General features: G+C 37.1%; 1 protein-coding gene across 1 annotated transcript in view; it reads right to left on the reverse strand.

The window, feature by feature from the left end:
• Ubr1 (ubiquitin protein ligase E3 component n-recognin 1) overlaps positions 1-15,087 on the reverse strand; it is a gene marked incomplete in the record, with an annotated part of 168,776 nt that overhangs the window by 104,383 nt on the left and 49,306 nt on the right. Inside the window, 7 exon segments of the mRNA XM_008846839.3 lie at positions 5,459-5,587; positions 5,989-6,088; positions 9,587-9,744; positions 10,957-11,055; positions 13,158-13,246; positions 14,254-14,361; positions 14,861-14,984. Of these exon segments, the coding sequence (XP_008845061.1) occupies positions 5,459-5,587; positions 5,989-6,088; positions 9,587-9,744; positions 10,957-11,055; positions 13,158-13,246; positions 14,254-14,361; positions 14,861-14,984 (807 nt within the window).

Below are 15,087 nucleotides of genomic sequence, written 5' to 3' on the forward strand. Positions count from 1 at the left end.
AATAATTCTTCAAAGCATAAAAATTTGTTCCTTAATGACTAGTAGATATGAAAAACTTTACCATTGAAATCTACCTGATGACTTTATATCCATGCTCAGATGCCTAGAAGCTCAGAAAGTAACCAACTGTGACTAGTAATAATCAGATATTTAGAGATTAGAAATGCATGTGCAAACATCCAATGTCAATTGCATTGAAAAAGAATTTTTCTATATGAAACTGTGTATTTTAATAATGAGATGGAGATCTTTTTAAAGGTTAAAACATCATTTAATTTTATGTCTTATAGGGTTTATACTGAGTACAATATGTATAACTGTAATAATTCAACTGTAAACCTAAAAATATACAGCCAATTTTGAAAAAGATGCATCTTCGCTCAGAAAAGTGTTATTAAATATGTCAATGCTGTTGTAATGAAATGCTTCTTCTAAGTATGTGGTTATTAAATAAATAATTACCTGGGGGGGAAAAAAAAGATGAGATAAGCAGTGTGGCTTAGATCACACCTTGAGTCAGACTGTCCTGATCTCAATCCTCCTCAGCTGCTACTAGCTTTATGAATTTAAGGCATGCTCTAAGGTTCAGCTTTGGTATGTGTAAAATTGAGCTATTAACACTCCTCTTGATAACTGTTGAGATGCAATGAATGTATGTGACATGTTTAGCAATAGTTCATGCTCACTTGCCAGCAAGTGTAATTGTTGTTAGCTTAATTATTATTATTATTGCCTCCTGTGAAACATGACAATATAGTAAATAAAAAGGGAAAAAAAAAAAAGAAAACACAAAATCTGTCTGAGGATGTAGCTCAGTGGTAGAGCTTTGGCCTAGCATGTGTGAGACCTCAGTACTGCTGAAGGGGGAGAAAAATCCCCCTACATAGAGAGAGAAGGAGAGAGAATTTTAAGAGCCGAGAGTATTAGTAAAGTGGCAGAGCACGTGCTTATAATGCACAAATTCCTAGGTTTGATCCCAAGCACCACACACACAACACACACACACGCACATGTGTGGGTATACCTATACACAGACACAAATAAGCAAAATCTAAACATGGGGAAAAATGAGAAGAAGGTGGCATTCTAAATAGAGATCTATAAAAAATAAAAACAAAAATGAGGAAAATACAACTCCCATTCAGGCAGCTCAGAAGAATTAAAAACTAAATAAACCACAGGCTGCATGGGTGGAGTTGGTGAACATTAATTTGGAAATGCTGCAGTATGTAAAACATTGATGTTATCTGAAATGTAATATAGTCAACATATTTTTCAAGAAGAATGAATGTGTGTCACTGAAGGTGAAGACTGGAAAGGATAAAGAAAGGAGATACAAAAACTAACAACAAGATTAAAAATCTGAAAGTCCAGGTGTAAGTGATGAGTCTGAAGTATGGGAAGCTGGGAAAGAAAAGAATGAACCCTCAGAAAGTTGGGATACAGAAGAATCAAATCTAAGTGAAGATGGTAAGAGTCAAAGGTCACTCAGGTCACTTAATACAGTGTTTTTGGCCCTAATTTTATCTTGAACAAGGAATTCTATAACCAAATAAATTTTGGGAACACTTCACTTAGGTATCAGCATATTGATTAATTAAAGTGTTTGAGTTCAGTAGCTTTTAAAAAGATCCTCTTTCATTGGATCTACAGTTGTTCAATCCAACATTTCTATCATGTGAAGTCAAAACCTTTTTCTCTTCAAAATCCCTATTAATATCAAACATACAGAATATAATGGTTCTGAGATTTTCTGTACAGATGGATGTATTAATAGCAGTGTTAATAACAGAACAAGGGAAGTTCAGCTGAGAAAATACAAGTTAGAAACAGAAGGAAATGATAACAAATCAACCTAAAATATTTTGAGTTTAAGCCAGGCATGGTGGTACATGCCTTTAATCCCAGCATTCGGGAGGTGGTGGCGAATCTCTGAGAGATCAAGACTAGCTTGGTTTACAAAGTAAACTCCAGGTCAGCTGGGGCTACAGGGAGACCCCGTCTCAAAAATATTATATATATGTAGAAAGAGATAGGTAGATACAATATAATTACATATATTATATATAATATATATTCATTCTGAGTTTGGTATATAAGAAACATTAATGTAATATCTGGCACACAAATGGAAGTGAAACTTCAGCTTGGGAAAGTCATCCCTTAATTAATTTAATTAAGTGGTAAACAGGAAAGACCCATTATAAAGAGAATATTGGGAATGTCTCTTTTGGCAGGCAGAAAAAAATTGGAAAAAAGGCAATCATTGGTTGAACTTAGTAACTGATATAAGCATTAGGATCACACAGTCTTATGAAAGTCAGAGAGAAAGAAAGGTTCAAGAAGACCAAGGTATTTAACTCAAGTAAATGTTATAGAAAAATCAAGGACTATGGGAGCTAATAAAAGATCTCTAATTAGTTTACTAAATGGATCTTTTTTTTCCAAATATAGTTCTAGTCAATTAGTCAGAGCAGAATTAAACTCTAAAAAAGTACTGGGACCTAATGAATAGAGACAGTAACTACAGATGGCTTCAGATTTGGGATGCTCTGACAATGAACAGTACACCTTGACTAAAATCTCCCTAAAATTGTCCTAAAATGACATGATATTAAGGATGAGAGAGTCAAAAGATATGTGCTGCTAGATCTGGGCTCTAAATTAGTCTCCTATGTTTGTGAGTATGGCTGTCACTCTGAACTTCTGATCACTGACTTCTGCTGGATACAGAAGAGTCAAAAACAGAGAAAATGTATATCAAAAAGTTGGCAAGGGGCTGGAGAGATGGCTCAGCGGTTAAGAACACTGACTGTTCTCACAGAAGACCTGGGATCGAATTCCAGCATCCGCATGGCAGCTAACAACTGTCTGTAACTCCAGTTCCAGGGCATCCAACAGCCTCCTTTGTCCTCCGCGGGCATTGCATGCCATGGATGCACTTACCTACATGCAGGCAATACATGCATGCACATAAAATAAAAGCAATAAATAAAATATTTTTTAAAAATCTGTTAAAAAAAAAAGTTGGCAAAAGTAGAATGGCTTCCATTGTTACTACTTTCACAAGCAGGGGAGTCCTGTATATCCATAGACAGATGAGTAAATAAGTAGGAAATATAAATGGAGAAACTGAGGGGGTAAACGCTGGGAAAAGGTTGGTAAAGCATTAATTTTAGAAAGAAAAACACAAAGGAGACAGATAGTGAAGACATGGAGAAATCCAGTCAGTGAATAGAAGGTTATAAAGGCTATTCAGAAAAACTGGAAGAGATGAAGGAATTTGACACTCAGAAAATGTCAAATTTCTCAGGAAAGGAAGAAAAGAGTGGCTAGAGAGAGGATTCAGTGGGTAAAGTGATCACTATGTTAAGGACTTAAGTTTGGATTGCTAGTACCCATGTAAAAGCTGGATGTGGTGCTGTCTGTAACCACAGCACTGAGGGACGGGGGTTGGGGGAGGACAGGGGACCCCAGGGGGCTTGCTGACCAGCCAGTCTAGCTGAAATGGTGAGGTTCAAGTTCAGTGGGAGACCTTGTCTCAATATAGTAGAGATAGAAAACACCCAGTGTCACCCTCCAGTCACTCCCACACATGGAAAAGTGGGCAAACATACATACAACACACAATAAGTCATCTTCCTGATCGAAATGGGTAGGACTGTATGTGTGTGCACGCATGCGTGGGCACATATGGTGAGAGACTGGAGTGACTCCATTTTGGATAAAACCTCTATAGGACTGACCCAGCCCTGGGCCCTGTTCCAAGAAAAACCACAATACTTGGAATGGATAGAGAACAACTCCCCTGCCAACGGTCAATTAACCAGGGACAGGAAAAGTACTAAAAGTCCAGATATCTTTTCAGAGTTCCTGAAGCCAGCAGTTTATGGTTTGGCACTGAGCTGCAACCAATCAGATACTTGCCAGGCTGAAGACTCCCTACTCCCCTACTTGCTGAACTTGCTGAAATAAACCTATAAAAACCTCTGTCTCCCAAAGCAAGGGGTCTCACATCTGAGATCCGCTGAGTCGGTGACAGAATGGGCCCAAGCTTAAGCTTGTAACAATAAAAGAACCCTCGTGTGTTTGCATCGGTCGGCTCCTTGGTGGTCTTTGGGGTCTCACGAACTGGGCACAACAGTGGAAGTAACCTCCAGTGTCATTCCTCAGGAGCATCCACCTTGTTTTCTGAGGGGTTATCTATCATGGCCACATCTTCCTTCTCCAGTGCTGAGATTATAAGCATCCACCACCATATGGATGCTGGAGATCATGGAATTCAGATCATCAGGCTTGTACGGCAAGCACTTTACTTACTGAGCTATCTCTCTAGACCAGGATTGTGTCTTTACAGAGAAAGGATTATCATTTAAAATTGTTGCTTAAGGCAATACATTTGTTTACTATTTTGAAATTAATTTCTAAGTGACTTAATACATTACAAATCTCTCAAATATCCATTCCTCTCCATTCTGGAAATTTTCAAAAAATCTTCACGGTCCAATTAATCACAGTATTAAAATTCATTTTAACGGCTGGGCATGGTGGTGCCTTTAATCCCAGCACTCAGGAGGCAGAGGCAGGCAGATCTCTGTGAGTTCAAGGCCAGCTAGTCTACATAGTGAGTTTCAGGACAGCTGGGGCTACAAGGAGACCCTGTCTCAAAAAAACCAAAAAAAAAAAAAAAAATCATTTTAAAATAAATATGTAAATATGTATGGAATAATCTGGGGGGAGTAAGACAGGATCTTGCCTTATAGCTCTGGCTGGCCTGATACTCACTATGTAGCCCCAGCTGGCCTTGAACTCAGTAATACTCCTGCCTAGCCTCTCACATGTTGAAATTATAGGTGTATGTCCCATGCCTAAGATATTTTATTTATTTATTTATTTAATTTACTTACTGTGCTTGAGACAGGCCTGGAAGTATGTAAACCAGTTTGGCCTCAAACTCACAGAGATCCACCTTCTGCTGCCCAGTACTGGGATTAAAGGTGTGAGCCACCACACTCAGCTATTTAAGATATATTTTATTTTAATTATGTGGGTATGTGTAGTATGTGCAGGTATCTGAGGAGGCTAGATGTGTCAAATTCCCCTGGAGTTAGAGTTACAGGCAGTTGTGAGCCACCTGACATGGGTGCTAGGAACTGAACTCTGGTCCTCTGCAAGAACAGTATTTACTCTTACCCACAGACTCATCTCTCCAGCCTAAAACATATACTTCTAATTCTTGTAATATTCCTCTATGAGCAAACCCACTTTGGAGCACATTTTCTAATCAAATGTAAAAGACTGAATTTTCCCCCTATATTTAATAAAACAATTTAAGTATGAGTGTTATTTATTAAATAATAAAATTTATATAAAGGAAGCTTCAGCATAAAACTATGCTACTAATAACTATTAGAGTACTTAAAAAGGTACTAATCCTACTACCAAATCTTTAACTTACATCACAAGCACACCACTCTTGGAACATGAGTAAAATATTCTTCAATTGCATCTGTATAGCAATAGCAGCCTCCCAGTCAGGATCCACTTCAATGTGTTGTCCAACCTGTCTTCTGATTTCTTCCATTCCCTGCAAAGAAAGATTAGTCAACCTAACAGCCTTCTTTATTCCTCTATGGCAAAATATAAAATTACCAGGATTCATATTCATAAATGCATAATAATTTTAATATGGTTGTTAAACTAGGTCAGAATACACAACTTAAAACTCTAGCTTTTTTTTTAAATAGCAAGATATGCCTATAAGATGAAAATAATACATGTAGTCTTACTCACTAAACATTAATAGTAGTAATAGTTAACTATATCAGGTATATAAAGACCTACGAAAGCAGGATCAACAAGTCAGTATTTAAATTTTATTTCTACTTCAGTATATAAATTTTCTTGTATGAAAACCAAAATTTATTTTTTAAAAGATGAAGAAGTAAATTCATTTTATTTTATTGGCAAGTCAAAGAATTATCTTACCTGCATACAGGTAAGAATCTTCAGAAAAGACCGAAAACCTTCAAGGAACTGCATTCTTAATCTTTCTGTCCACATTGTAGGTTTGCTAATTAGGATATATCTATCGTTTCAAAAGAGAAAGAAATATTTCACTTCTCTATCCTGAAACGATTTTGAGGTTCTAAGGGTTATATACAATGTTGGCTCATCAAAATTATGAATTCCAATTTCTTACAATAATTAGAAGCTTTGGGCAGAACTAGAATTAGTTATTTTGCTTTATTTATATACAATTAGCAAACTGTTGCAATGCCCTACAAAGAGACAGCTATCAAAGCTAGGCCTGACTTCATAAATTCTGCCTCAGGCTGGTCTGAGTAAGTGAACCTCAGACCAATCTAGCCTTTCACAGGCCTGTTGCAGACAACTCTGGATAAACAGTACAGGGAGTACAGGGTTCCTCAGACTCTTCATAGCCATCAGCCAAAAGGCCAACTGAAATCCTTTCAGGCTCAGGGGATTTCAATCAGATTTCCCACCCCCGGGCTTTCAGAACTCAGATCCTGGAAGAAGTATGTAAGTGCTTTGTCAACATGCCTTGCATATTAGGGTGCACTGGTTTGGAGAGAAGAGTAGGCTTATTTTAGCCCACTGAACTCTGTGAGTTCAAGGCCAGCCTGGTCTACATAGTGAGTTCCAGGCCAGCTGGGGCTACAGGGAGACCCTGTCTCAAAAAGACCAAAAAAAAAAAAGAATAAATAAAGGGTATTTTCCCTGTAAAGTAGACCAAGGATAGTCAATGAATTAACAAGGAATATTTAAATTATAGTCATGAGGAAATTCTGTTTGTTTTGAATAATATAATTCAAGCATAATTTGACTAAGGTACAAATCTAAATGGCAATGGCTACATGGGGATTACTACTGAACTCATCCACCATCTCTACTTACACTGAAGGTGAGGTAACATAGCAATTTACTACACTCTAATAAAAAAAAAAAACTATATGTCACAAGCATGTTTTGAAATTAAAGAATTTGAGAAAACACTGAAGAATTTACCTTGGTGATATCAAGGACCATTGTATAATTCCAGAAAACTACCAAATGCTCCCAACCTCCAGGGCTGGGGGAGGGGGGCGGTGAAACCAGGGTTTTAGGTATACTAGGCAAACACTCAACTACTAAGCTAAACTCCAAAGCTATTTCTAAAATAGACTAAATTATTTTTTAGTTGGATTAGAAGCCCATTTGTCTATCTTCTGTATCCTGTATAGTCATTAGAAGCAGGTAAAATAGGAATTTTTCTCCTTGAGACTAGAAATAGTCAATCATACATGCCTTAGTCTTTTTAAGAAGATGTATTTTTTAGTGTGTGTGTGTGTGTCCCCGTCCATGTGTGGCTATGTGCACTTGGGTGTAGATGCCCAAGGAGGGCAGACATGAAGTCCAGCAGAGCTAGAATTTCAGGTAGTTGTGAGCCACCTGATATGAGTGCTGAGAACCACACTTAGGTCATAAGTGAAATATATTTTGTTCTAATATATCCAATTTTTTGAAGTCTGTGATTTATTAACCAGGTGATCTGTCAGAATTCTCTTACTGTTCACAATCTCTTACTGTTACTGCTCTTACAGAGGACCTGGGTTCTATTCCCAGCACCCATATGACAGCCAACAACTATTCTAACTCCAGTTCCAAGGGATCTGACACCCTCTTCTGATTTCTGTGGGCATTGCATGCAAGGGTGCACTTCATACATGTAGGCAAAACACTGATACAAGTAAAATAAAATGTTTTCTTTACTTATTTTGTTTTGTTTTTCATTGTTTTGAGACAGGGTCTCCCTGTAGCCCCAGCTAACCTTGAACTCACTATGCAGACCAGGTTGCCCTTGAACTCACAGAGATCTGCCTGCCCCTGCCTCCTAAGTGCTGTGATTAAAGGTGTCCACTACCATGCCCAGCTTTATTTTCTTTTGATTTGAGGCAGGGTTTCTCTGTAGCCCTAGTTGGCCTGGATACAGACCAGGCTGGCTGCAATCTCGCAGAGATCCATTTACCTACTTCTGCCTCCAGGGTGCTGGGATTAAAGGAGTCACCTTTAATGACATCACACCTCCCCCATAAGTTTTTTTAATTAAAATGAATAGAAATTTATTTCAATGATCTGAACTGTTCTATCATGTGAGTCCAATTTTAGTTTAAGAATCTTTTTAAAGTACATGTATACGTGTGTCTGTGTGTAGGAATGTGCATATGAGATCAGATGCCCAAGAAGTCCGGAAAAGAGCATTGAATCCCCTGGAGCTAGAGTTACAGGCAGTTGTGAGCTGCCCAATATGAGTGCTAGGAACTGAACCTAAGTCCTTTGCTATTGGGGAACCCTGCGGTTAAGGTTGGCTCCTTTCTCAGCAGGGGCTTCCTGCCTGACTTACCTGGAAAATGCCTCCAAGCACAGATGCCTGACCTTATTCAGAACATGACCTTTGGCATAGTTACCTGCAATAAAAACTGCCCCCAGGTTTTTTCTATATGATAATTAGGCATTGCCCTATAGCCAGATGATAGAATCCCACTACCACATGTAAATAAAGCATACTATGAGTACCTATCAGCTGAAGCTTTGGCTGCTGCCTCCACACTATATTTTCCCTGACCCCCACTGAATAAATGGAGCTGTATCACTGAATCTGCCTCCCTGGAAGGGCTTTCTTCCATCAGTGCTCACTGGCCATCCTGACCCCGTTTGTCGCTTCTGCTCCCTTTGTCCTCGTGGATCGGTGGCCAACAACCCATGAGGGGAGGGAGAGACCCCACACTTTGCAAGTGCAGTACAACTCTTAATCACTAGACCATCTTGTTAGTATCCCAATTTTCATTTAAAAGGAAATTCTCAACCCTCTTCAAGGAGAAAAATTCAATTAAGAGAACTCTGATAAATATAAATAGGTTGATATACATGAAAAGGGAGATTTAAGAAGAAATTTAAATTAACAGATCATCAGCAACTGTGAGAATATACAAGAGGGATAGATTCACAAAGTGTATGAGTGATGGTGAGTCAAAGTGTGGTAGTTACAATGGAGATTCATTTTGTGGTCCAAGTACATGTGACAGGCCTGTCCTCAGTACCTTCTTTATTAACTTGGTTTTAAAGCCAGTAAGATGTCACTGAAGACATGTACAGAAGCCTTGTGGTATTTGTGGGAAACTGGTTCCAGAACTCCACTCTCAAGATATATAAAATGGTAAAGTATCTGCAAATAGCCTACCTATACATCCTAGATAATTTGATACATTCACAAAGCAAATGTTTTATAGTTGTTATACTGTGGTGTTTTGAGAATAAAAGCAAGAAAATAGGTCTGTACATGTTCAGTACAGACTTAATTATTTTTTAGTACTTTCCAGTTTTGGTTGGTTGAATCCACAGATGTGGAACCCATGGATAAAGGAGCCAACTGCATTAACATGAAGCAGTCACAATGCTTTGTACTTGCCATCATTACAAAGAGAATCCTAGATAACCAAAAGGATCAAAGGTTTACTTATAAGACAGAGCAAATAAGCACGCTGTATTTAACAGGTGCCCTCACCTTTTAACTCGAACAACTTACTTTAGGTCACATATTACTGCATATACTCTTCCCAGTTTGTCCTGGCTATAACCCTGGAAGTTGAATTTATTGTTCCTGTCCAAGTATTCAGGTAAAACTTCTAGCAGAGTTTCAGTAATGACAGAAATAACATTCTGTTCTTCAATAAGATGCCGAGCCTGCAGAATATTTCAAGAATATTGTCTTAGCATGAACTCATCATAGTATGGACTTAATTTATTCATTCATTTGGCTGGTCAGTATTTCGTTTTTATAACAGGATCTGACTCTATAGCCCAGACTGGCTTCAAACTTAGTCTTCTTGCTCAATTCTTCAGTGCTAGGATTATAGACCAGCTTTCCCCTGTAAGTAGGAAAATTTTAATAAATGTTTATTGAGCACTAAAAACAATTCCTAGTTTTAGTTGCCTTGTTGGTTTTTTTTTTTGGTCTTTTTTTGTTATTTTGTCTTTTTTTTTTTCTTTCTGAGTTGAGGACCAAACCCAGGGCCTTAGTTTTTAAAGAATAGCAACTACTTTAGAAGTTAATTTCTAAGGTTTGGGTTTTGTTTTTATTTTCAGTGCTAGAGCTCAAATCCAGGGCCTGTGTATGTTAAGCAAGGGTAATGCCACTGAGCTATACTCCCAGACCAAAAAGTTAGTTTCTAAAACTCCTCCTTACTTGGTAATTAGAAAATACCTGTCTGGATATGCCAAGCCCATTATACAGGTTATTTAACTAAACATTAATCATCTATAATCACGCCATGAGCAACTAAGAGCAAAGATATCTTTCACAACTTCTACAATATTACTATCTATTCTGGTATTTCTCCCTTGCCCCAATTCAATTTCTCTTCCCCATCCTTTTTCTGATCCTCTGAAAAATGAAAAGTAGGAACAGTTTATCAAAGTTTGTAGAAGAAACAGGAAAAGAAATCAAATAAAAAGGAAACAGAAGTCTCCCTTTTCCTCAAAGTCATTATCTCAGTGTTTGCTAGGCACGTTCTCCTTGATCCCAGTTTTTACCTTAATAAGTTATTTCCCAAAAACTAAGACAAAAGAATAGCAAAGTTTCAAAAAAACAAGGTGTTAGTCTTGAAAAGACCATACTCCTCAGTTACTCCAGAGAGTGAGAAATCCGCTTTAGACGTCACCTGCAGAGATCAGGCCATTTGGATAAAGGAAGTGCACAGTTACTTTGTCCTACCATACCACTAAAGTTATTATTCACATGCAGATACCACTGAAGTATTACTAAATTTTCTAAATGGAATCAGCCCAACTTAGTGATCCTTACATTGTTTTAATCTGATTTCACATTAAGTGAAATTCTTAAAAAGCAAAACAAGTTTTACTCAGGAAGAATGCAAAGAAATAATTCATACATACCAGAGTAGGAACTGTAAACATCTGCACTGACAGTGCAGTGACAGAGATACTCCTATCATGATCATCACTGATATATTCCTTCTGTAGTTGTTTATAATACTTAAAGAGATAAGTGGGAAATCGGTCACAAATCACTACTAAAACCTTTAAAGTCACAATTTTAATAACTGCTGAAATCTGACTCAGTTTATAAGTGACAAGTTAGTATGTTTATTAGGCAAGCTACCAAGAACAGCAAAAAATACCTTAGAGAATAACAAGCAGGAGACCAAAATATGAATTCAACTACTTGATCTAGCAGTCAGATGGACAGCAAAACAAACAGGTGAAAATCATGGCAGCGTGTAATGGTGTATTTTATCCTTTCTTAAAGAAACCAAAATTCTCTAGTGGCTTTTTTTTTTTTTTTTAGCAGTTTCTACTCTAGCACTATAGAGGACATATACAATGTACTGAACAACTTATATGACCCAGAAAACCAATCAATCAAACAGAATGGATGCTAGCTACAAGTATTTTTTTAATCTATATAACCAACCCCACTGTATTAGAAGAACAAAATTAATAACATACCCACTAAATGTCAAACATCTATTATGTATAAAAACAGAGTTGGAAATTATTTATCTATCTAATTTTACATTCCAGAATTCCTAGCATTTAAGAGCTAACCATGCTGTACAAAAAAATATATTTCATTTAAGTAAGATCAGCTTTAGTGCAAAATAAAATTTAATTTTAGATCACACATTCTATCTAGGCCCAACATTCTCTAAGGAGTTTTAGAAAATAATGTTTGTCTTCAGCCGCCATCACCTCCAAAGGTTAAAGTGATACATAAACATTACTTTTAACCATCTGCTTATACAAGCCAGAGAAGATATTTCATCCCATACTGTCATTTACCTATAACAGTTATTATTTCTCTCTCGACTTCCAACTCTAATTTGGGTACTATCTCTAACCTGTTCTAAGTCTCTCAGAACTGTATGAAAAGCAAAATCAAAAGTTCCCAAGCATGGTGGCATATGCCTTAAATCCCAGCAATTAGGAGGTAGAGGCTGGTGGATCTCTGTGAGTTCAAGGCCAGCCTGGTCTACACAGTGAGTTCCAGGCCAGCTGGGGCTAAAGAAAGACCCTGTCTCAAAAAGACCAATAAACAAACAAACAAACAAATAAAAATTCGAAACCCCCACAAAACCTAAAAAAGATTCAGGAGTCAATAAATATTTATTGTATCTTTTTTTTTCCTAAATATTTTATTATTTTTATTTTATGTGTATGAGTATATTGCCTGTGTGTATATGAGTGCACCCGTGTCGTGCAATGCCGCGGAGGTCAGAAGAGGATTTCGGATTCCCCTGGAACTGGAGTTAAGGGTGGTTCATAGCTACCATGTGGGTGCTGGAAATTGAACCTGGGTCCTTTGCAAGAGCAGTCAGTGCTCTTAACCGCTGAGCCATCTCTCCAGCCCCTATCTTTGAACAAAGAAGAAAATTCCCCCTTGTTCTGTGTAACCGCAATTTTACTTGACAGATAAATAGACATTAATAATGAAAAGCATATACAACAGGTCATTATAGGAACATAAAACAGCTTCAATTTTACCTCTATGTTTTTGGCCTCAGTTTTATGCTGGCCTCCTAATTCCTGGCTCCCTTTAGCATGCACATCTGTTCCTCTTCCCTGCTATTCCCTTCAACCAGTCCCTTCTGCTCTTCCTATAATTTTACTAACAGGCAAATAAATTATCAAGAAAAATAGGTGGAAAAAAAAAAAAAGAAAAAGAATAAATGTATGCATGAATGGAATAACTCATCTTTGCCCAGCCTTGGTAAACACATCACTTTCCAACTAGTCTCTCTCTAAAATTACTGTTTGCATACTACCATTTACAAAAATGTTTATATATTTTAATAAAAATAAATAAATTCACACGCCGCACACACCTTTAATCCCAGCACTCCAGAGGCAGAGGTAGGTGGATCTCTGTGAGTTCAAGGCCAGCCTGGTCTACACATAGTGAGTTCCAGGACAGCTAGGGCTACAGGGAGACGCTGTCTCAAAAAAGACGCCCCCACCAAAAAAGTAAATAAATAAATAAATAAATTCAATCCTGGAGCATAATTATCCCTTTGTTTCCATTATTTCATTTATTACAATTATGATCTAGTTATTGATTATTTATAAATAGCAATTACCTTCACAAATTCCATAGCAAAGAGTTTTTTGTATTCCATCTCCATAAAAAAACTACTAAAGATCAATTCATGAAGGATCTTACGGGCACCTATAAATCATTGGGGAACAGAGGGGGAGGGTACCATTAAGACAAAATAATTTAGGCATTAGAAGTAGTAGAGTACTATAAAAAAAATTTAACTTGTTAATTAATAGCTTCAAGGACAACTAAAGATAGTATTTACTGCTAATATTTAATACCTATAATTTAAAATACACAGATATTGACATTTCTTTTCTGTACCTCTCTCTCCATTTCATCTTACCTTTTATCCTCTCCAAACCTTTTCTTTTTTTTTTTTTTAAAGTTTTAAGTGTGAGTGTGTGTGTGTGTGTGTGTGTGTGTGTGTGTGTGTGTGTTATGATGTGACTGTAGGCACCTGCTAAGGCCAGAGAGGAAGTCAGATCCCCTGGAGCAGGAGTTATACGCAGTTGTAAGCCATCTGATGTAAGCATGAACCAGGGTCCCCTGCAAGGCGAGTACATACTCTTACCTGCTAAGCCATTTCTCTAGGCCCCCCTTTTCATTTCTTTTTACTGTTTCACTCAGAACTATTCTAATTCTATACTTTTTCCTTTTCCATACACTTTAGACTTTCATCCTTTATTTCCTATCTTTTTGAGACACGTTCTCCCTGTAGCCCTCAGCTGGCCTGGAACTCACTATGTAGACCAGGTTGGACTTGAACTCACAGAGATCCACCTCCCACTGTGTCCTAAGTGCTGGGAATAAAGGCATGCATCACCACGCCCAGCCTACTTCCTATTCTTCAGATTTTTAAAAAGAAAACAATTTTAATCAAACTGAAGTTAAATCAACACTCTTTAGCTGGCTCTATCAAAAATGAAAAGACACTATTGTTAAAAAAAAGCACCTGGACTTTAACACAGGAAAAAAAAATAAAAAGGCTAACCTTACCTACATATATACTATCAATTAAGATCATATATTTAATATATATATATTTAATAACTAAAAGAAAGAGCTCAGCTCTACTATGAAGTCATAATATTCCCTTGATTCCTGGTAAGTAGCATAAGCAAAGGTCTACTAACCTTTATAAAGCTTTGCATCCCAAAGCATTAATCTGCTTATGAGACAGGGGTTTTCAGAGCCTGGTTCTTCAATGAGGCATGCTTGGCAGAAGATTTGCCTAAAGTCACCTACAAAGGAAAGATGTGAGGTAATTTTCATTCATATATTAAAAACTATGTTTCTTGTAATAGCATGTGAAAAGATTAAAATTAATCCTGCTAGTCTTGATGCTAAGAATAATTATGCCATCTCAAAGACTCAAGAGTCAATAAAGGATATTATGCATTTGAAAAAAAATCTTGTGATCATACATTTGAAATATAATTCTGAAAAATCAAACAAAATGGACACTGGACCATGAGACAAAAATTAATTACATTTAAAAATTTACAGCTATAATATGCTGGGTGTGGTGGTGCACGCCTTTAGTTCCAGCACTCAGGTGGCAGAGGCAGGTGGATCTCTGTGAGTTCAAGGCCAGCCTGGTCTACATTAGTGAGTTCTAGGTCAGCTGGGGCTAGAGGGAGACCCTGTCTCAAAAAGACCAAAAAAAAAAAAAAAAAAAATTTACAGCTATAAATAACACAGTAGTTTATCAGAAGTGAAATAAATAAGCTGTATGCTTACTTGAATAGCTCATAATTTTGTTCATCCAGGAGCCAAGACGCAAAGCAAATTTTTGATGAGCCATAACCTCAGAGTGTAATACTTCTACATGGAGTGGATGTTGAGAGACATTTTCTGAATGACTCTAAGAAAATAAAAGGAAGAGTTAATGTGTGTGTGTGTGTGTGTGTGTGTGTGTGTGCATATGTATGTATAATATATATATATATATATATAAATAACATTTT

This window comes from Nannospalax galili, unplaced genomic scaffold (assembly GCF_000622305.1).
Source record: "Nannospalax galili isolate Female #2095 unplaced genomic scaffold, S.galili_v1.0 scaffold342, whole genome shotgun sequence".
Lineage (NCBI taxonomy): Eukaryota > Metazoa > Chordata > Mammalia > Rodentia > Spalacidae > Nannospalax > Nannospalax galili.